The 24,518-nt window shown below is 38.1% G+C and overlaps 1 protein-coding gene across 1 annotated transcript; it reads right to left on the bottom strand.

The window, feature by feature from the left end:
- Positions 1-536: 536 nt before the first annotated feature.
- TKFC (triokinase and FMN cyclase) lies at positions 537-24,223 on the bottom strand. The gene is made up of 17 exons (XM_070931853.1): positions 23,927-24,223; positions 18,802-18,991; positions 18,517-18,627; positions 18,259-18,440; positions 16,154-16,232; positions 15,281-15,370; positions 15,154-15,188; positions 14,997-15,081; positions 14,015-14,104; positions 11,260-11,376; positions 10,795-10,914; positions 9,435-9,572; positions 8,438-8,544; positions 7,672-7,775; positions 7,281-7,314; positions 4,235-4,324; positions 537-2,318 (listed from the first exon to the last, which is right to left on the bottom strand). Exons 1-17 carry the CDS (start codon positions 23,930-23,932, stop codon positions 2,160-2,162), a joined length of 1,737 nt encoding a protein of 578 aa, XP_070787954.1. The 5' UTR covers positions 23,933-24,223; the 3' UTR covers positions 537-2,159.
- Positions 24,224-24,518: the final 295 nt, after the last annotated feature.

Raw genomic sequence — 24,518 nt, 5'->3', positions numbered from 1 at the left:
AGATATTTATTATTTACAGTTACACATTCTGGAATTCCTTTCTATGGCTGGCTGAACATAACCCTTACGTCAAACATCAAAAACACATGCTTTGGGTAATATCTTAGACATACACTGGCTTTTCTTTCATTCAATAGAGTTCTCATCTAAAATTGTCCCAAATGCTTCAAAAAAAAAACTTTTGCAAGTTTAGCAATCCAGTTTTTAGAAGTTGGAGTTATAATATGTATCAACTAGGTTCTATGGGTTCACTAACATTTTTGAATTACTAAGAGTTTACTAATGATTCTTGATTTACTATGTTCAACTCTGCCCTAAGTCTCTCTGCCTTTCACATGCTGAACTTAGTTTATTTAAACTGCGTCTATGCTGTCCAGAATGAGAAGTCATACATTATTTACCTTGTCTAAACCTTAATAGGATATTTTCCTTTTCTTTTACATTTGAAAATAAGATGCTTGGCTCCAAAATAGCTGAAAAATATCTTGAAACAAAGTTAGTTTAAAGGCTTTATTTGGAAATAACCAGACAATGAATAAAATCTTACGTATATTTATTCTTCTACATTCCTTTTGAAAATTTTCCTTAACACCATTAAGGTTTTTTCCAATTTAAATACAGGTAATTTCACTTAATTATCATTGTGCACCTAGCATTCATTCTGGTTATATCAAATGAGTTCTTGATCATATAATTAGCAAAATATTTAAAAATGGTGCCTGCAGTTACCTGGATGAAATAACTTTGGGGTTTTGTGGCAGATCATATGACAAAAGTTACCTTTACAAACATGGATCCTTGGCTGGCAGAGAAATACACCTGATAATTTATTTCAATCTAAACTATAATGCATTTTTTGTATAGTTGCTCCTGAAAATAACACCCACCACATAAAAGATCTAATGTGTTAACCAGCATGTTACCTGAGTAATTATATTCTACAATTCTGAAAGAGTGTTTTTGACTTATTTCCAATCCTGGCTCAAAGTGCTTAAGTCCCAGCCTTAAGGATGCTAAATTCTATAAAGATGAATCTTTACTATCATCTGAAGCAAAATAGACAATCTTGAAAAACTCATCTGTAAATAATCCCATTTATGAAGCTCCCAAAAGAGAGGTCTGGTTGCCAAACTTCCTTTCATGTTATCTAGGTACTAGCTAAACATTCCTAGCAGGATATGGTTGTATAACAGCTGAAGCATATTGCCCAGAGGGTAAGCAGTTCAAAAATCCTGATCTAGATTTACGATCCCTTGTACCCAAAGAGGATTCCTGTAACTATGAGAATGGTGAGTTACTGCCAAGGCTAAAAGGCAGATTATTTCAATTATGAATATACAGCAATATTCTTCTCAGCATCTACATATATACAAGCCAAATTAGATTGATATGTTCCATATTTATATAAGCTATATTGCATGCAAGAAATATGCAGTATTAACAAGTGTGATTATTGCACTTATGAAATTATGGGGCTTTCTGTGCTCCTGAGTCAGGGAATGGATTTAACTAGTCAAGAATCTTGTTTCATTCAGTGGCCAGTGAGATCTCTATGCGAAATCAACAGTGAAGGAACAAAAACAGCATCACTTTGGTCAACAACTCTTTAGAGGTATATCGTATCAATGTATTAATTTCAGCAGCTCTAGTTGTTTTTTAAAAAAATATCTAGACTATTAATCATGGTTTATGAAGTATTTTATAATGTTTCTGGCATATTTATACACCTGGTATCTACAGTTAGAAGATCTTTGAATACATTTTACTTAGTTGTTCAAGCTATATTGCTACAGTATTGTTTGAATGTACTATTACATAGCTTCAGCAAAACTTAAAACACCTCTTGTATACAGCGAAGAAATGCAGTACATAAAAACAACTTGAACAACTTAAAAAGAGGACCCTGCAACAGCCAAAATCCAAAAAGCATGAAAAAAACATAGACCCCAGACAAACATATAAACACAACTCGGTTCTCAAGCATGACCTTTCAAGAACAATACCAAATGATGTGCAAGAAAGCTTTGTAAATTAAAATAAGCCTTGTCATGTCAAAAGTACCAGTATTTAGTAAGTCCTGCACAGCAGGGATAGAATAGTGATGGGACATTTAAGCTAGTATTAAAATATTTATATTAAGGAAGAATATCATGAAGTTACTATGGTTTAGCCTGTAACCCTTCCAACACTGCCCGGAGAATGGCTGCAGTTGCTACAGCACCAGGATCGGGCTGTTCTAGATGAGTAGAGCTGATATAACTGGCTCTGCCTGCAGAAGCTTCCATATTCTTTGTAGATTCAGCAGCAGCCTCTGCTTTCTGGAGAAAAAAAGCAACATAAATGTGTATACTACAAACCTGTTCTTTATACAGATAACACTAGATATAATACACAAATGTTTCACATATCAATTTGTAAACAGAGACATCATTTGGAATTTAGACCTCTTTTTTGTTGCTACAGTCTTTACTGTGTTAATATTTATAGTTTTTGATCATTGATTTTAAGGGCTGGAGGATTTTAGGTGATTATAACCTTGGAGGCAAGAAGAATCTTTTAAAACAGCTCCTTTTATGAGCTGGCAAAAAACAATGCCAATTCATGCCTTGCCTGACCTGGACCAGGTGGTGAAATCTAATATTTTTTGCCACTGGTTCTGTGGGCATGGCTTGGGGCGTGGCTTGGTGGTGGTCATGTGACTGGGTGGGCGTGGCCATTTAAAAAATTTTTTAAAGCATTTTTAACTAGTAAAAAATGCTTTAAAAAGTAAAAAAAAAGTTTCCAATTATCAGCACCTGACCAGCCTGGCCCCCCTCGCCAAGCCAGATCCAATGCCTCCTAGCCCCAAAGATTGCAAGCCTTTCTACCTCGGCCACCCAGTCTGGGAGATGACGGAGGGGGGGAAAGAAAGAAACAAAGTGCTCGGCTGCTCCCCCTTTTCACTTACCCCAAGCTTCCTGTTGCGGATTTTCATGCCTTGCTTCACACGCCCAGGATTGTCACTCTCGTCTTCTTCCTCCTCCTCCTCTCCAAGTGGAAAAAGGCCAGGAGCAAGTGCAAAAAGAAGCGTTTGCTTGCTCCTGGCCTTTTTCCATTTGTAAGGAAGCTTTCGTACCTGTGAAGGCAAGTCTGGCTTCCTGCGTTAAAAATCTCACCAGTACCGCTGTGCGCACGGCTTGTATGTGTGTGTGTGGATGTCGGGCATGGGCTCCTGCGAAGACCAGGAGCAAACACACACATACACAGAGGCTTTAAAAGACCTTTGAATGAAGGAGGGGGTGGATTGGAGGGGTCATTTCCCTCCCCCTCCCTGCCTCTACATCGACATTCAGTGCAGCACACACACACACAGAGGCTTTAAAAGACCTTTAGAATGACTTGGGGCTCCTTCAGGTTGGCCTCCAAAGAAAAGAGGAATGAAGGCGGGGGTGGATTGAAGGGGTGAATTCCCCAACTCTGGTTCAGCCGGCCGGGGATGGGACGGAAGGCACAGGCTGCTACAAAAGACCAGGAGCAAAAAGACATACACACACACACACACACACACAAGCTGCATGCACAGCAGTACTGGTGAGGTTTTTAGCGAGCAGCACAGGAAGCCAGACTCGCCTTCACAGGTACGAAAGCTTCCTTACAAATGGAAAAACGTCAGGAGCAAGCAAGAGCTTCTTTTTACATTTGCTCCTGGCGTTTTTCCACTTGGAGAGGAGGAGGAGGAAGAAGAAGAAGAGGGTGACAATCCCGGGCGTGTGAAGCAAGGCATGAAAATCCACAGCAGGAAGCTTGGGGTGAGTGAAAAGGGAGAGCAGCCAAGTGCTTTGTTTCTCCGGAACGGGTAGAAAAAAATGTTTAAAAAGTAAAAAAAAAAAGTTCCAATGATCAGGCATTTTTAACTTTTTAAGCATTTTTTTACTACCAATTCTCTGGAAGTAAAAGCAGGAAGTAACGACGACTGGGCGGATGGACAGAGCTTTGCGCCGCCATCGCTACCAGTTCTCCGAACCACCGGCCATCATCGCTACTGGATCGGCCGATCCGGTCCGAACCGGGACCATTTCACCTCTGTCTGGACCCCTTTCCAAAAGGCTCCAAAGACTTAACCTCATATCTGTTCCTGTGCCTTGAAGAAGCATTTCTCCGATAAAGAAACAGAAAGAAAACTGCATGTTCTCATCTTTGCTCTCACTATGCAAAAGTTACTAACTTTGAATTGCATGTATGCTAATAAACTTACATTTACAGCCTGGGACAGAACCTGCATCAGATCAGCCTTTGGGGTCTTCAAAGCTTTGAGTTCTTTTGCAGCAGCCCAGAGTGAATCCAGCTAGGCAAGAAATGAGGAATATTAGACAAACAATAATGGCAATATCTGCTATTCTTTATTGGACAGGAACTGAACCTTTGAAAGAAATTCCCAGGATTTGCTATAATTGATAAGAATTCCAAACATTTTCAGTTGGAAGTGCTGGCTCTGACAAACAGGGAAAATGCCAACCAGAAGGGAAAGGGGCAGAGAAAAACACTGTACAGGTAGTCCTCAGGTTACAATGACAAGTGGGACCAGGAATGACATTGCTAAGCAATGTAACTGTAAACCATAACATCATGTGAGCATATCACTTGGTTATAATCCTAGGTCTGTGTAGGTCATCAAGCAGAAAGCAGAGGAAGTCCCAGACAAGAAGCATGGGAGCCCTTGGAAAGGCTGCACAGGGGTCCAGAGAATGCTGTGGGCAGGAGAAAAAGCAGGAGTGCCTTGTGACCTGCCCTGCTGGTTTCCCCATTGACTTTGTTTGGTAGAAGCCAATAGGGAACATCACAAATAACTTGGCCCGCCTTGGCAGCAGTGGAAGATGTTAAAGCTGGGGTGACAGGGGTAGATGGCAGAGTGAAGGGCAGCCTGAAGGGCAGAGATGAAGGAAAGATGGGAAGGGAGCTGAAGCACATGCTATGGTCATAATTGCAGGTGGGCTGCTAAGTGCCCAATTTCGATCACCTAACTGTGGGAGCATTGCAACAGAACTTTGAGGACCAGTCATAACTACCATTCTTTCAGCACTGTTGTAACTTTAAATGTTCACCGAATTAATGATCATAATCCAAGGACAACCTGTACATATGTAAAATTACTTAAATGAGGCAAAACTTACAAAACTATAGAATATGCCCCTGGAGATTTAACATTTAATATATATTTAATACAGTCTTGCCATGTAGAATCTTGGTAAAAAATATAACTGAAAAAACAGTGCAGGGAAATCTCTGAAATACCCATTATCAGCATAAATATTATGGTCTGCATAGTTCAAATGTACCATTTGAGATGTATACTACTGATAACTCAAATGCTGTTCTTTTATATAGATCAAAAAGGAATTTGGGAGCCTGAAAATGTGACTAAAAGCAACATGTGCACTGAAGAAGAGAGCACATCTGTAGAATACAGAGATAACGTATTAGAAACATGAATCTTAGCTTTCTATAAGAAAGATCTCAAAAGCAGCCGTAAACTCACTTAAGTAGGCAGAAATCCATTTCTGACATCCAAACTAGTTTTCAATGTTTAATTAATTATTCTTTACCTCCATGCCCCTTTTTTCCTCCAGCAACAGTGACAACAATTATAAAACGAATAACTGTTGTTTTAGTGGTTAATGGATTAAACTAATGACTTTTTTGAAAAGCTAACTGCACATTGTAGGAACAGTCCTAACAATGAGGAATAAGATATTGTATTTTTGGAGTATAAGACACACATTAGTTTTTGGAGAGGAGAACAAGAAAAAAAATGCTGCCTCTGCCTACAAGCATCCATCGGTATTCATCTGGCTAGCACCTTTACAGCAAACAGCCTGGTCAGCTTCAGCACGTTATCGCAGCCTGATTCAGCACGAGCAGCTGATTGACAGTTGGATCAGCTTCCTGTAATACCGCCAATCAGCTGTTCCAGATTGTGGGGATTACTACAGCCCATTGCCCCCTCCGCACATCGTGTTTTTGGCCTCCGCACATCACCTTTTTGGCCTCTGTGCATTGCGTTTTCGGCCTCCGCACACTCTGTTTTAGACCCGTTCTAGGCTGCCAGGATCGCCACAGCACACCACCACCTCCATGTCGCATTTTCGGCCTCTGCGTGTCACATTTTAGTCCTTTGCATGCCCCGTTTCTGGCCTCCATGCATCACATTTTTGGCCATTTCCAGGCGGTGGGGATCGGCGGCTTGGACTGTCTGGAACCAGCTAAAAAAGTGACATTCAGAGGCCACAAACGGGGTGTGTGGAGGCCAAAAACGTGATGCGCGGAGGCTGAAAACATGATGTGCAGAGGCGGCAATGTGCTGTGGCGATCCCCGCACCCTGGAACAGGTCTAAAATGGAGCATGCGGAGGCCAAAAACAGCTGAAGGGTGGGGGCTGGTGGGTGGGCAGGGCTTCGGCAACATTTGGTGTATAAGATGCACAGACATTTCCACCCAATTTTGGGGTGGGGGGAGTGTGTTTTATAGTCCGAAAAATATGATATCTCATTTTGTCTTGCCCCTACAAATGTTAAATTGGAAAGTGATCTACTCTAGGTTCAGGACACTTGAACGGGCTACTTTCATCTTTTAGATTTTTGAAAGAGCCAGCATGGTCATACTCCACTCAGTAACAAGGATGCAGCTGTAGAGGTGCTCAACAGTATTAAGTATCTGGGGGTGCAGATAACTAACTGGTCTCTCCATACATTATCCTTAGTGAAGCATTCAAACCAGTGTCTGCATTTCCTGTGTCGGATGAGGAGAGCACATCTTTCTCCTATCCTGATCACTTTTTACGGAGGCACAATTAAGAGCATTTTAACAAACTGCATCACTGTTCGGTTTGGTGGCAGCAGTGCCTCGGATAGAAAGTCCATTCAGAGAGTGGCAAGGACAGCCAAGAAGTTTATAGGAAGCTCACTTCCTGTCATTCAGGATACTGCTTATAAGCACTATGTGCTTAGAGCTCAAAGCATTGTTAGAGACCCCATACACCCACTTCACGGTCTGTTTCTGTTGCTCCCCTCTGGGAGGAGGTTTCAATAGCTACTGCTATTGCTAATCCTGCAGTAGTGATTGCCACTCCCCAATGTCAATAAAGTCCCCTCACTGTAAATAATCCCATTAATAACTCTACTTGCATTAAGTACATCACATATGTTATTATCTGCAATTAATATAGGAAAGAAAATATGGCTGCCATCATGGCACAAACAGAAGAAACTTAAAGACAATAAAAGATAATACGATAAATTTCTTACCATGGTTCTGTCTCCTGGTACAGCTCCTCCATACCTGTCAGAGGAAATATTAAATAGTACAGTTTCTACAATATGTGTGGGTATACAACTCCACGAATCTTGTACTCCATGGGTAGTTCATTTAGCATATTTTTAAAAACTGGCCTTGCTTATGCAAGCAATTAAACAATTGATAGAAAATATTGTAGTTTAGAAGAGGAGCTGAGAGCCATAAAAACAAGATGATGAAATAAAGCGACTGGGATCACATCATATACGATATGATGATATTTCCTCACAGTAGTCCTGGTTTATTTTCTATAAAAACAATGCCACTATTACATGTGAAAACACATGAAATGTTATAAAATAATAAAGAAACTTCATCAGCTATAATGAGAGTTATACTCACCGCATCATGGCATTAATTCCAGCATCCATCGCTAAGGACCAGGCTGCTAAGTCATCATCAGTCCGTAGAGGCTGAGCAGCTGCTGTCAAAAATAATCCATAGAGCTGCAAATAAAATAAATATATTCTAAGTATTTGCTGATCTCTACATGTCTTAAATTAAAAAATAGGAAAATTGCACATATAAAAATTCATGATTACAAAATATAGTATCTTGTTCTGTACATTCTTCCATCCACCTAACATCTTCAGATCTAAGAAGTTCTCTGTTTTTCCAATTTATAAAGTAGTATGTTGTTTTATTGCAGTCTATTAAACTGGACATCTGACTCAACTATAAATCTGAGTGTTTCATTCTTCTGCCAGTTTTCCTAAAAGATAACATTATTATAAATGCATATTTTCATGTTTATGTGATTATATTTCTTAATAATAAAAATTAAAGCTTGATTCCTAGTAATTTGGGAAACTATGTACACTTCTATGTACACAACAGAGTGGCTTGCTATTGTCTTCTTTTGAGATATTATTTCAATTTCGCAAATGAACTGAGATTCATTTCCTGGAGGTTCTCACATTCACGTACCACCCAAGTCCTAACTTGCTTTTTGTTGTTTTTCCTTTTTTGAGAAAACTTAGTCTGGTGCTGTCAATTAAACTAATAATTGAGAAACTGTTGTTCTCAATTTCTAACTTTCTTCCAGATCTAGAAGTTTTATTTACCTTTCATTTTCAACTAACAACTAATCCACTTGGCGAGCACTCACCGCTCCTGAAGAGCCTCCCATCTTTTCCAGGAGCAACTTGGCTAGTGACGAGAACAGTTGGTAAGGTCGCTGAGGCAGAGGTTTAGCATCTAGCCAATTCTGGATTGCTGTGAAGCAACAGTTATGGTTAGACATGATAATCCTCCAGCTGGCACCCATTGTATATTTTTTAAAAAGCCCTATTTTTAAGCAACAAGTTCCAAAAAGTGTTATTAAACAGGAAACAGTAGATTTATAAAACAGCTGTCCTGACATCCATGATTTGGTATGGTAATTTATAGCACCAGGAGAAAAGATGCAAAAATACTCTAGAAGCAGGAAACTTTCCATTGCCTTTTTCATCCCAGATTATATTCAATCACTGACACTCTTGAGAATTCATTTAGCAACAGAATCAGAAAAGAATTTATGGAGCTCAGGGTTGAACTGTAGAGTCTTTGATAGTCTCTGAGCTTGGTTGTTTACTTCCAGATGTTTCACTACCAACTAGGTAACAGCCTAGTGATATTATCTAATTAGATGATGAAACATCTACAAGCAAACCATTAAGCTCAAAGAGTTACCAAGGATTCCAGAATCAGTAAAAATTTCAAAATCTTTTCTTTCAAACTTTCAAATTATTAATTTTAATGTATCCATAATACAAAAGTCAGAGAATATATAATCTCCAATGCTGAGAGAGGAAGAGCAGCAGCTCATATTCACCACATTGTTTTCGTTTTAGAGAAAACAGCAATCATAAAAAAAATTCTCTCATTTTTATCAAGTATACAAAAGCCACATTTTGTTCATACTTCACAACTTGAAATACAGCTACCTCTGTAGCCTTAGCTGTGGTTAGGTTATTTCATGCTTTCATGCTAATCAAAAATGAACCAAACTTTACAAAAGAGCTCAAAGGAATTCAACACTGGATTTTTAAAGGAGTCATCCGAGGTTGTTGTGTCACGTGATATAAATTGTCTCCAAGGCTTAAAAGTTTGATAAGAGAACTAACCAATGGCAGCTTGTGCATGTGTGTTGCCACAATCTCCATCACCCGCAGCACGGTCAAGTTCATTGAGTTGCTCCTGTAGGCTAAGCATTTTAGAGCACACACACTCCAGAATCAATCTCATGTGAGGAGAAGATGGCACTAAAAGGAATGGAAACTTTTAATTATTTTCTTACAATAATGGTGAAGTTTTACACACTCTGTCTTACAGAAATACCAATGCTGCTATTCACCTGTTTTTGTGAATATATGTATAAAAAGATAAAATCAAACTACACAGATCACTTAACCAAATCAATCACTTTATCAGAAAGTTGTTACAGAAATTCAAGTCTGTACTGGATGACTCATAAGTTATTTACTCGATGAATGATGAAAAAGTAGAACGTTTGTGATAATTCACTGAAAAATTCTTGGGTTCGAAATGAAGTAATCTGAATATTCTGCATGTTTGTTCTATGATAATTCTCAAGTTTTGCCATACTGTAGCGACCTAAAATGATAAAATGAATTTGCGTGACTGCCCCATATAAAAAAACTATTTCATTGGACTTAAAAGTTAGGCAAAAAATGAATATTATTTTTAATAACTGTTTATATATCAAACAAAACAATAATTTTACAATTTAGTAAATAACTCTTATATATTGGAAATATATTGGAAATAAAGAACCATACACCAAAACCCAATTGCAAACCTTATTCTTTAATGGGAAAGATTAATTTGATTGCTTTGTTATAATTTCTGAAAGGGTGTTTCCTTCTTTTAATCAGTTCTCATAAAAAGTCTGCAACTTGAAGTACACTGGCAAACCTGAAGCTGCTTTTGGTTCTCTTCTTCCCACAGAAGATAAAAATCTCAGACCACCTTTTCTCCCTTCCCTTTTATTGTAATTCCCTCTTCAGAATGCGCATCAGTCAGAGATTTGTATATTAGCCTTATGCTCTCCAGACAGAATTGCAATTCTTTTGAAAGGAAAATGTGGTGTATTAAAACAAAAATAATTCATCCACAGAACTGGAACTAGAGAGATGCAAGAAAAGAACTCTGGTAATTCTCTATCTATTGTCACACAAGCTAATATACATGTAATTCATCTATTCTATGTCACAAAAACATTAGGGGGCTAGGCTCAAGCAGAGATGGAAAAGAGAACAGAAGTCAATGCAAATCTTAGTGACTTGCACACGTACCCTTTATTAAGTCTTATTTGTCTAATCATGATATAATGGTGCCTCAAATCTTTTATCCCCACTCTGTGTCTCTACCATTACCTGGAAGTCTGGATCAGTCTCAGCTGATGACATGAACCCAACAAAGCAAAAATTCCATTGCAGCTATAACAGATGTTTCAGACTGTACCTTTTGCTGGGTCAGGCGCTTCTTCCTTAGAACATTCTTTGGGTACTATCCTCTCTCTTTTCTCTCTTGTTACAGACTTCCCGACAGGTTTTAACCAGGCAACAGCTGTAGTATCTGAATCTAGGAATTTAAATATAATTGTGGACAACAATTGAAGATAGTTTCACATTCACGAAAGAACATAAACAAATGAATTGTTGAGAATTCCCACCGTTTTTTTCTGTATAAAATAGAAACATATATGTGAACAATTCCCAAATAATCAAATCCAGCGTAATAGAAGTAGAGAGCTAGCTAAGATACTATTTAAAATAAAAAGATAAGTACACCATTGAACATGCTAGTTATGTATCTGCATTATGCATTATGAATGTCAAAAATATCATCTTGAACTGATGGTTCCACAATTAACTCATATTTTCCCAATAAAACAGTGGGAACAAAACCAACATCTAAGAAAATTACCAAGGAGGACCAAGAGTTCTTCATCCACCTGGAGAAGGGTAAGGGAGACACCTGCCATTTCCAATGCAGTCATAAAGGAGCCAACGTAAGTCCGGGCAATACGAAAACCTCTGCTCTCTGCAATGATGAAGCAAGGAAAACTTGAAGCATTCTTCAGGGTGAAGAACCAAAATGAGAAGGAAAAAGAAGTAACTGTCATGAATGAACCAGATTAAGAAAAATGAAAATTATATCCATTTAAAACAATACAATGTTTGGGAAAACAGGAGAAGGTTAATCTTACATAAGCAACTGAAAAGGAAAGAAACCAGTCCATAAAATTTCCAAAGTGATGTCACTACAAGAGGAAATTCAATCCTTGGGTCTGATAAGATTCAAAGACCTCATGAATGGAATTGATTATGAAATGTGGGGTCCTTGGTGCTCTCTGAGCTTGACTGTTTTCTTGCACACATTTCATTACCCAACTATGTAACTACATGGTTATGGTTATGATCATGGAATGTTTTCACTATTTTTTTTTTTACAAATGCCTCCCTCACCTTCATCTCCAGGAAATGAGGAGGGCTGTGGGGCCTCTAAAACAGTCTGGAGGTATCAGAACTGCATCAGTAATTCTTTCCCATTTCATATGAGCTTGAGCCTCTAAATTTTTCCTCCTTTCCCAAATAGTAGTAGTCCTACCTGAGGCAAGGCAATATCCATGCCAGATCTATTTACTAAGGCATTTCCAACAGAGCTGAGAAATCTTGGCATTAAAAAAAATACTACTACCAAGATCCCACATAAAGAACTTATGCTTAAATTTTGTTATTTGTTTCTGAAGAGTGAATTCAAGTTATAAACATCAATTCATTATGAATATACAAAATTCGTATCAGAGATTATTGCAAATTAACACAGATTATCATAAAAGTATCTTTAGACAAAACACAAGTAAACATGGTATCATTGATAAAAGTAGCATAGTAGTATGGAAGAGAAAAGTAATGTATAGCCATACAAACCACTGCCTACAAATTGGACATTATGAAAATTTTCAAAATTTAAAAAGTTCTAGAAAACTTGCAATGGCAAACCTGAAATTTGGTGGTGTGATTTTCAAGTACAAAAATATGAAAATAAAATTGGGAATGAAGTCACTGGACACAAGCCTTACCCCTTCTCAGTCTTAAAGTCCTGTCAAATGGAGCTAAAATGCCTCCCCCTCCAAACAAAACCCAGGACAAAATTTAGCTCCCCCCACTTCCTGGTAATCATCACATCATTGAATAGACTTTTGCAAGTTGGAACGATGAGTTTCTATCCCCACACCAATGGAAAATGCCTACTTTTATTCTAGTAGGATATGAGTTTTGGTGGGGAAGCATCCAGTTGCATTTCTGTGAAATGCAGTTTGAGGAATACATTTTGCTCATTCCAAGGACTGCTGCCTTGGTAATATAATTAACTCTAGGCCAAAATAACAGTTCCTGTATTTTCTCCCTTCCTCTATATAGATATATAGATATTCAATTATTTTCCTGGAAACAGCTTGTCATGCTGATTTAAACATTATAGATTGATTTATGATGCAGCTGAAACCCAGTTTCTGCCCAGGTTATGCTTTAATTCCTATCAACATTACCTATATGCTACTAAAACTGTGATTCCTGTAACCTGGGATAATGACGAACCATAGGACAAAATGTTTTGAACTAAGGTGCCTCAAATGAGCTGACTCAGAGAATATGTCCAAAATCCCATGACTTCCATGGAATTGAAATCTGGCAAATTTTATAAAACATTTTATGACATAAACATTGTCATAAAGTAGTTTATGATGTAATAAAGCCTTGATAGTACAGTGGTCTAAGCACCCTGTTATTAACACAGCTGCCTGCAATTTACTGCTGGTTCGAATCTCTCCAAGGTTCAAGGTTGACTCAGCCTTCCATCCTTTCTAAGGTAGGTGAAATGAGGACCCAGTTTGTGGGGGCAATAAGATGACTTTGTATAAATATACAAAAGTATGAAGGCTATTGCTTAATGCATTGTAAGCCACCCTGAGTCTCCGGAGAAGGGTGGCATATAAATCAAATTAAATAAATAAATAAATAAAATGTCATAAAGTAGTGAGCCATGGTGGTGCACTGGTTAGAGTGTAATACTGCAGGCTACTTCTGCTCCCTGCCTGCTGCTTGCAATTTGGCAGTTCAAATCTCACCAGCCTCAAGATTGACTCAGCCTTCCATCCTTCTGAAGTGGGTAAAATGAGGACCCAAATTGTTGGGGGCAATATGCTGACTCTGTAAACCCCTTAGAGAAGGCTGTAAAGTACTGTGAAGCGGTATATAAGTCTAGGTGCTAGTGCTATTGCTATTTCTTGTGTTGATATTTGACTGTGTAATATACTGTAGTTCAACATGAGCTATTTTCAAGACAGATAAACTATCTCTGAATGTATCCCAACATTTCCAGTTAAGGGAATTCACTGGAAGTCCTAAGGAACCTGATAAGGAAATATCTCTGAAATGATGACCTGATGGAGCATGTTGTCTAGCTATTTCAAAATAGGATTTGTGTATTTATTAAATTAAATCTTACATATTAGGCTAATAAATGTACCCAAAAGATCTTGGCTGTTTATATGACAATGAGTTTAATCTCAAGTAATTAAAGCGGACATATGCAAAGCATTCAAAAGCTTGAATACTTTACTGGTAGCTGGATGTTTGTTTTCATTTACCTCACTTTCAATTAAAAAAAAACTTACCAAGAGAACAAACAGCAGATCCAGCTACTATATTCAACTCAAGATAGGATAATCCACCCAGGTTGTTCACTACCAAGACCACAGAAGAATCTGAAAGCCAAAGCAAAGATTGATATAATTGAAAGGTGTTTCAAATGGCCTGGAAGCCTAATATAAATATAATCTGCAAATATTAATACACAAAGGATGATTTAAGTACACTAGATTTGTACATGTAGTAATGGTAAATAGTCACAACAGTCAAAATACCCCTAGGATTGCTAATCACATACAGGTAATCCTTGATTTATGAATGTTCACTTTGAGACCATTGAAGGTAGAGTGAAACCCCCAAAAGGTACTTACAATCCAAATTCAAAGTTCCGATGCTCTCCCCGCCCCCCGCCCGCAATCATGTGATCGCATTTGGGCTCTTAACATCTGGCTCGCAATTATGGCCACCTGCAGCATCCCACGCATTGGGTATGACATTTTTTTTTGCCAGAAACTAGCTTTTACTTCCATTTGAAAACAGCAGGTATGGACAATGGGCTTGTTTATTGACCACAGTGTTCGCTTAATGACAATGGTGTTCATTTAATAACTGCCACAAAAAATGTCATAAAATCAGTTCAGCCACGCTGGTGCTTTTACTTGGAACCATGGTGACATATGAACTCCTTATGAGCACTGATGATGTTATCTAGTTTGGGTAAATGAAATGTCTGCAAGAAAACAAGCAAGCTCAGAGAGGACCAAAGACCCCTTATTTCAACCCTGAGCTACAAATATTATCCTTTATTGATATAATGACATATAAAAGAAATTCCAGGCCCCGGAATTCCTGTAAGTCAAGGGATATCTGTAGTAAATTCACCAAAAAATGCTGTTGTTTGTGCAAAATGTTATTACATTTTTTTAAAAAGGAATCACACTAAAATAGTTACCAGTGTCCTTTGAGAACTTTGGGGAATAATAGGTATGTCAGTCCAAAGCTACTCACTAGGCCTGAGTTGCACATGAGATGCATTGCAAGGGTTGGTCATGTGATCCAGCATTATGTTGACTATCTGATCCGCTGTTGCCATCTGTAAAAATGATATGTGTTAGTGGACAAGCATACGCTTCTAGGTATGTAAGATGGGTTACAGTCAACTTACCTTCATTCTGCGCACACCTGCTTCACCATGGATTCCTGCAGATAAAGCAAAGTATCTTCAGTTGTTAGTTTCTTTTTTAACTAAAAAAAATGACATGCCATTCTAAAAGTGATATACACATTTTTACCTAAACCCAGCTCAAGTTCATCATCTGCAAGCTGGAAGGTGGGTCTGGATCCTGGGACACTGCAGGGGGACAGACTTATTCCAAGAGTGCCTATGCAAGTAAAATATATATTAAAAAAATGCAGCTATACCAGATAGCATTCACCATTAATGTAAGAAAATGGATTAACAAATATATTTATTGTGTTGGAATATGGCACAGAATTTTAAACAGTACTCAAATTTCACTGTGTAGCATGGAATTAGGAGAAACGCCATAGTAGAATATAGAATACTGTAAATACTATTCATACTACAAGATCAAGTATATCTTTTAACAAAATGTATTATTCTTACTGTTGCTTTATTCTATTCATTTCAAGAAAATATATGCATATTTATATTCCAGTTTTCTCATAAACCCTCTGTCAGAGAACCTAAATCTAAGAGATTATGACTAACCTAAAGTCATATTTTAATTAATAAGATTTGAAACTGGAATTTAAAATCTGGAGTGAGTTATTTCCTCATTCCAATTGCTATTGCTACACATTATCCTTGCTTACCAATCATTTGGCCAGCAACTGTTGAAAATTGTAATGGTGATGAATGAGTGGTACTGTCCTTGAAATTATGGATGTTGCACGCCCCTGTGATTGTGATTGAAGTGCTTGGCAACTGGCTTACACTTATGAATTGCAGTGTCCCATGGTCATCTGAATGCCATTTGCAACTTTCCCTGTTGGCATTCCACAAATCAATGGGGAGGGCAAGTCACATTGCCCTCCTGTTCTGGATGGATGGATGGATGGATAGATATAGAAACAGACAGACAGAGGAATGATTTACATTCAGTCCAGTGGCTTATTCTAGAAAAGGGAAGTGAACATTTTACCCATTGCTCCTACAACAGCAGTAATTCTACGAACAATTTCATTCAGACCGACACCTGCCTCAGCCAAAGCTCCAGCCAACTAAATATAAACAGGAAAAAATGTTACATGGACCCCTTAACATAATGGTTTTAATAGGTCACAATTCAATACTGTACCCAAAAGAGTCTGAGTTACTTCTCTCCTAAAAATGAAGGAAAATGCTTGAGAATAAGGTGTTAAGCTGTGATTCAGTGAAAGCACCATCCACTAGAATTTATTTGAAGTCTCTACGCTTTATCTCTCCAAGAGTATAATAATTTGTAGTCTGAAAATTTAATAATTCCAAGATAGAATACTGTCATTTCAGGCTTATATTCATTAAAAAATGGATTTTTAAAACTGGCTTTAGTTCCACATACCGCCCCATGGAACTGTCTCAATTTAGTTTCACCTATACTTAGAAATAAGGGGATGTGGTGGCTCAGTGGCTAAGACGCTGAGCTTGTCAATTGAAAGGCCGGCAGTTCAGCGGTTCAAATCCCTAGTGACACGTAACGGGGTGAGCTCCCGTTACTTGTCCCAGCTTCTGCCAACCTAGCAGTTTGAAAGAATATAAAAAATGCAAGTAGAAAAACAGGGACCACCTTTGGTGGGAAGGTAACAGCGTTCTGTGCGCGTTTGGCGTTTAGTCATGCTGGCGACATGACCACAGAGATGTCTTCGGACAGTGCTGGCTCTTCGGCTTTGAAACTGAGATGAGCACTGCCCCCTAGTCGGGAACGACTAGCACATATGTGCGAGGGGAACCTTTACCTTTACCTTATACTTAGAAAAAATGCATTAAGTTCATAAAACTATTTCCCATTTCGTATGTGTATAATTGTAATTTAAAAGTATATGGAAAAAATCCATTATAATGATTAAAGTTGTTTTAAAATGTCAAAAAGAAATTAGTGCAATTAAATTACATTTTAAATTAGATTTTCCAATGTATCTTGCCTCCAATTTCATGGCCCATACTTCTTACTCTTTTTGTGTGCTTTGTATAATGTTGAAAGAAATAGTACGATAGGTTTGTCTATTCTTCTTCTTGTGCCATATCCGTCATCGGACGTTGGCGATCATGTTGATGATCCTATTTTTATCAACAGCTGCACAAAAAAGTGCTGCTGAGTTTTGTCCAAACCAGTCCCTTAGATTTTGAAGCCATGATGTTCTTCTTCTACCTGGACCTCATTTGCCTTCAATCTTTCCCTGGAGGATTAAGTGAATTCAATATGGCATATTTTTCCGGGTGTCGCATCACATGTCCAAAATATTCTAACTTTCACTTTTTAATTGTTTTGATGATTTCCCTTTGCTTTCCCAGGCAACTTATCACCTCCTCCTTTCAGTATAGGTGTGTCTATACTATATGAAAAATTAAGTTTTATTCAGGCAAAAAAGAGCTCATATAAAAAGTAGATGAAATACAAAACTACATTACCAGAAAACTACATAAATTTTATTTTTTTAATTTTATATGATTATGTGTATTTATTCTCAAAGTAATAATAGTTGGTGATAGTAATACCCTGTTCAAAGTTTTATAGAGAATTGCAGTTATATTTATTAAAAATGATACGATATACTCAGTTACATATAATCAATTATGAAATACTGTATTTTAAATATCACAATTGTAAACTCTGAATATTTACTGATAATGTATTTCTTTACACATTACTTTTCTTTTTTCTGTAGTCATTATTCTGTTTTGCTTTAATAAATTAAAAATAAGAGGATTTGCTAAAAGTGTATGAATTTTTGTAACCATAAGAAACATCAGCAGAAACAATCAAATTAAAAATGTTTTATGTATATTTTCTGAATAATCTCTGTCTTTAAATCTACACAGAACAGTTTACAAAGTTTTCTCCATATTCTCAAAACTAAATTTAGTGGTCGGTCACTAAATACTGATGCTGAAAGACTGCATGTAATGAATAGCAAGCACAAATAAGACAAAGTACTTGGCATTATCTAACATTTTTCAATAGGATGTGTAGTTTGAGATTGCTCTTGTGCAATGAAAACAGAGCCAATGATAATATTTGCCTTCAGTTCAAAGATGGACGACTCTTACCTTATGTACAAGCACTGTGCCACATAGGCCTCTCCTGCCAGCCTTCTTCTTTGTGGCAAAGGCAGTGTCATCACCAATTATCATCATCTGCACAGAGATCTCTTCTAACTGTGCCTGTTCCAATGCCAGCCCAAAATTCAGACGATCTCCTGTATAGTTCTTCACTATTAACAATGTCCCAACTATAAAAGAAAGAATTGAATTGTCTTCTGTTCCTTATCCAGATGGGATATCAGTCCACGAAAAATGCTACCATACCTGCTCCAGCTTGTTTCACAGTCCGAATTGCTGCTAAAATGCTACCCACTGCAGGGGAAGTGAATACTGGACCAGCGACCACCGCAGTGAGCATTCCTTTTCCAATGTATCCTGTGGAAAAATGATAGACAGGATGGTATCGTATCTACACTTGGAGTATCTTGTATCTTGATTTTTCTATGATTCTATTGAGGCTCAACATAAATCAGACAAATAAATCCCAGTCCAAGTCTCACTTCTTTGTATTCAAGACTGAAAAACTTTCCAGAAGCCCATTCCACTAACCTGCATGTGCAGGCTCATGTCCTGATCCACCTCCAGAAATAAGTGCAACTTTGCCCTCTATGTTCTCTAAGTCAGAACGTAGTGCCACTCTATGTCCATTTAGAAGTTGAAGATTAGGATTGCAAGCTACTATTCCAGACAATGAATCATCTGCACAACTCAGAATTGTGTTCACTAGTTTCTTTGAGCCCTAAAATAAGGAGATATAATAAGAGAGTTCACATATACGTACATATACCCTTTCACAGGAAGCAATTCATTTACTTAGATGTCAAAATGAATCATGATTCTCCTATGAGAGCTGAAATGTAATCTCTACAAAGACATATACAAATTGTATATGCTACTTGAATAGCACATCTCTTAATGATTACTTTGCACTACTAAAAACAAAACATTACACAGCTGCTTATTAATACACAATATAAACCTTGGAAAATATTTCGGGATAGAAGAATTTCAGGTATCACTTGAATTTGGGTTTAGGATTTTAGGGACTATCCATAGGCATGGTATAAAGAAGGGACATTTGATTCTGCACACATTCATGTCAACATGGATTCCACAATAATCAACATCAATCAATACCCAACAAGGCTTCCCTTCCCAAAATTCAAGATAATTGTATTTATAAGAAGACAAGAGCCTTGCTAGATCAAGCCAACTCATTAAGTACAACATTCTATACCTATAAAATCCAATTAGAGATATATTGGAAGCTCATGGATAGTATTCTTCTGGCATTGGCAGCTGGTAAAGCATATAGTTTGACATTCAGGAGGTAGCCTATAGCCATCAAGACAAACGACTCTCTTCTCAATAAACTTGCCTAGTTCTATTTTAAAATGAGTTACAGTGCTGGCCATAATAATATCCGATTATACAGCAAATTCCACATTTGAATTCTGCACTTTTAAAATTAATATTGCATTAATAACTAGATCTTTCTACATACACTTTAATATATGATTTAGCATTCTATTATTTTGAAAGAGAGAAACTATTATCTCTATCCCCATTTTCCATACTACTGATGATCTTTATCTTTATCTCATTCATCTTCATTTTAAACTAATATTCCTAAACATTGCAATCTTTCCTTTTAGAAAAACCTACTTTAACTTCCCAATCATTTTCCTCTATATTTACCTGCTGTGTGAGATATGGTGAACAGATACCCACAGAATTCTATCACACTATTATTTTAATTCAATTCTCTTTCTAATGAAATTCAATTTGATATTTTTGCTGGAATTAAACTGGAAGCTGCTTAATATTTCCACCCACAAAGGCTCTCAAAATTACTGAGTTGCCAATAGCATTTAAAATACAATGAACTTGCTCTCCCACATAGATGGTATTCCACTACCTACCAACTGGTGACTGGTGAGAAACCTGATTATTGGAAGGAGCGACAATTGCTTATTGCCACTGGGATTGTGGTAGATCATTCAGTGCCAAAATTGCATGATATATTGTGTAACTGAAACAATTAAATGCATTTCTAACATATGTCAACAAACTCTCTCTGGATAATCAGGCATTTTACCTGTTAGAGCAAATTGAGCCTGCTTTTAATAGTATTCTATGACAGCTCTATCAAACTCTTTGTTATCTCTGTCAAGTATACATGCATCAATGTTGAGGAGTATGCTTTGTTTAGACCAGAGGTTCTCAACCTTTTCTATACCCTGCACCCCTGCAATGCTTCTGATATATTCTCGCACCCCTTATAAAAGTAAATAATTATATGCATATAATTATGCATATACACTATAAAGAGCCTTGGTGGCGCAGCAGACTAAAGCACTGTTAAGTAACACCAGCTGCCTGCAATTACTGCAAGTTCAAATCTCACCAGGCTCAAGGTTGACTCAGCCTTCCATCCTTTCGAGGTAGGTAGGTAAAATGAGGATCCGGTTTGTGGGGGCAATAAGCTGACTTTGTATAAAAAAGAACACCACTTTGTGGGGGGGGGGCGCGAAAGCTCTACTAAGCAGGTATATACAAAAGTATGAAGGCTATTGCTTAACACATTGTAAACTGCCCTGAGTCTCCAGAAAAGGGCGGCATATAAATCGAACCAATAAATAAATAAAATAAATAAATTTTGAAACTTCTAAACCCAAGTTTTCTCACCCCCTAGAATATCGTCTCACACCCCCAGTTGGGAACTGGGGGTTTAGATATTAACTTAAATGCTTTTAAGGGAAAAAAATTCTGATATGTAAAGGGTTTTGTGCATGGAACACAGGTAGGATTGGATGATCTGTTTCTAAACTGATTTGAATTAAAATTCAAGTGTTGGAGTGGAAACTACTAATATTCTAGTAGAGATGCTTCACAGAGAATAGGAAAAAATCACTGTCAATGTCCTTGGCTTCAAGCACAGCATATCCAACTGGCCCATCTACCTATTAGCCTTCCTAGCATTTTTCTTCTGCCCCTTAGCCACCAATATTTTAGCTACAAGCACAGTATATCCAAAGATGGGGAGCTGGGGAGGGACAAATGTTACCCTACTTGAAACTGAAGGCAATGATTACAATGGCTAAGAGGAGACTGGAAAATGAAGGAGCTAGGAAAATTGTTGGGCTGACTGATGCACAGGCTGTGTTGAAGGGTAAGATACAAGGTTCATCAGTCTTGCCCTGCTTACGCCTCTGGATTTTGTCTTGACTAAAATCCAGGGCAGTCAAAATGTTCTGGTTCTACTGAATTACTCTCTATTTAGATCTATTTGGCAGAATGTCTGAAACATATTTTTGTACAGAAAATGTTTCACAATTTATGCACAAACAATGCAGGTAGCTACTGTATAAAGGAGTACAGAGATAGTTTTGAAGAAAGTATTTTAACAGCTATCACATAAACATTAGCTTGGTCTGAAAAGGGGAGGAAGAAAACTCATGTTTACTCTGCCTTGAGTCTCTTTGGTATAAGATGGGATGGGGGGAATCTTTGTCAGGCTTTCAAGATTCTGTTGTTACACAAGGACTTTATACCGGTAGTAGTCCTAGTGTCTTTCCTGACTTGTCCAACTTAAAAGGCTTATAGTATGTATATCAGTGTGAACAGCAGCTGACCAGTGATATCAGTGAAGGAACTGCATGACCTGTGTTGTTTTTCTCTCATGGCTGCTTCATGGCACAATCCTCCTCACATTTTCAGTTGTCGGGTTGATTTTGAAAACAGCTTTGAGTATTTTTCTGGAAAAATGCCAGACCTGTGTCCAAAAGCAGCCTACTTATCAACTAATAATCAGGCCATTTTAGGCATGGGTTTAGTATTACTGTACTCAATATCAGATGATAGTCAGATGTCCTTTGAATGCATCCATACAAAACCAGAACTAATTTGATAGATGACTAAACATAGTGTTCTAATTGTTCCAAACTCATCTCCTTCGTAGTCATATTAAGGAGAGCAATTGTTAAGTATTTTCCTGCTGGCTGGTAATTTGGTAATAAGGAAAGAAACAGAGTTCCATTCTGATAACGTCAAGAAGTTCATAAAATCCCAAAATGTGTCCTAAATTTTATAACAGTTGGCTTGTGAAGCATGTGTTCTTTTGGTTACTTTTATACAACTGGTCAAAATGCTATTATTGAAGCAAACATACGATTTGGATTAATGACTGTGTTTGAGATGTGATAAGAGTACTGTTCCAGTGTTACTGATCTTCCAAGTGTTTTGTAATTGTTGGTTAACGTTTATACGTAACATGAGCCTGACCCCAAATTGTTGCAATATTGTATGTTCCTGTTCATTGTATGGTCAGCCCCACCTTGCTTCATTCCATTTTTATTTTACCTCCTTAGATCTCATTCTCATTTGTTTTCTACCCGTCATTTTCAGATTCCTTTAATATTGCTTCTTGCTGCCAGTTTCCTTATTATTTTGCAGTTAACAGTTAAGAATAACTGCTGCAAAAATATTTTCATTAATAATGGAACAGCAGACAAAGCAGAATACTGTATTGGAAAAAGCAAGAAATTCAAGTACCATCCATCTTCACTAGATGAGCCGGATTTCTAATAATTACTAATATATCTGGTGTTTTACTTTGTATAAAGTACAAGGAAAGGCTGTCTAAAGCAGTGGTTCTCAGCATGGACCAGATGAATCCAGGAGCCATGTCATTTTTCTAGGGGCCAAATCAATATATGTGAAATAATTCAGATAGTGAAGACTTTTTTATACTAACGCTAAGAAAGGGGTCACAGGGGTGATGAGGCTCAGAAGGGGGTCATGAGCAAATGAAGATTGAGAATTCATGGACTAAAGCATAGAATAATAAACAGAGTTGGAAGGGATCTTAGAGGTCTTCTAGTTCAATCCCCAGCTCAAGCAAAGACCCTATACCAATCCAGACAAGTGGCTATCCAGTCTTTTCTTAAAAGCCTCCTGTGATGGAGCACCCACAACTTCTGAAGGCAAGTCAATCCACTGATTGATTGCTCTCAGTGTTAGGAAATTTATCCTTAGTTCTAGGTTGCTTCTCTCATTGATTAATTTCCATCTATTGTTTCTCATCTTTTCTTCTAGTGCTTTGAAAAATAGGTTGACCCCTGCCCCTCAAATATTGAAACACTGCCATCATGTCACCACAGTTCTTTTCAGTAAACTAGGTATACCCAGTTCCTGCAACCATTCTTAGTATGTTGAAATGTATTTGGATATTAATAGCTTGGGTTGGCAGTTAGGTGGTTGTTCTGAGCTCCGAGCTTGGCAATTTTATTGCAAACATTTTGTCACCATTGGGGGGGGGGAACATCTTCAATGCCCTTTGGACTATCAAATTGTCAATTCAGATTGTTAATTCAATTGTTAATTGGAAGCACACTGCCGAAGTCTCATCAAATGGTGACGAAAGGTCTGCAACCAAATTGCCAAACTCGGAGCTCAGAACAACATATATTATTTTATTAATTTATTATTTGATTTTCTTCTATTAGTTTTATTTTTTTTTTCTTTATGATGGTTTTATATTCCTATAAACTGCCTTGAGTCGCCAGGTGCGAATAGGTAGCAATATAAATTTTCTAAATAAATAAAACAGCCCATTCTTCGTATGTTTTGAGCCTCCCAGTCTTCTCCCTCAACCCAAAATATCAGGTCTCACCTGCATGATGTCCCAAGGTTCAGTTCTAAAAGCCAGCCAGCAAAGTACCTGGGCGCCACAATAAGAACCACCTTTCCGACAGAACGGATCGAAGAGGAGGCCGAGCTGAGCTCACGAGGACCCTCCACGGACTTTGGCCAGGAATGCAAAGGTTGCGCTGGACCAGAGGCTGAAACACACGCGCGCCGCCAGCCAAGGAGGGGACGAAGAAGCTCATTGGCAGAGCCCAGCGCGAGCTCTGGCAGTTGGCCGCGGGGGTCGCCGTGTCGCGCACGTACTCGGAATAAACTACGCACCGCTAAGGAGGGAACAAGGAGGAGCTCGCGCTGGAGCCCAAAGGGGGATGCGCTAACATATTAGGAGCATTTTGGGTCTCTTTCCCCCCCCCCCACCACTCTCCCCTCCAGCTGGCGCACCACGACAACTCCCACTTCCCACCCGGGCTTTGGTTCGCTGCACGCGCGCGCACGCGCAGGAGACAAGGGCAACATTCCCCCCCCCCCGTCCTCCAAAATTCGCTTCTTCCCTTCGAGCCGGAAGAGGGCGCTCTCGCCACCGGTTACAAAACGATCAGCAATCCTCTCGGCCTGCT

Source organism: Pituophis catenifer, unplaced genomic scaffold (assembly GCF_029215685.1).
Source record: "Pituophis catenifer annectens isolate HBS135680 unplaced genomic scaffold, rPitCat1.0.hap2 SCAF_1, whole genome shotgun sequence".
Taxonomy (NCBI): Eukaryota; Metazoa; Chordata; class Lepidosauria; order Squamata; family Colubridae; genus Pituophis; species Pituophis catenifer.
This window is presented reverse-complemented; position numbering and strand designations above follow the sequence as displayed.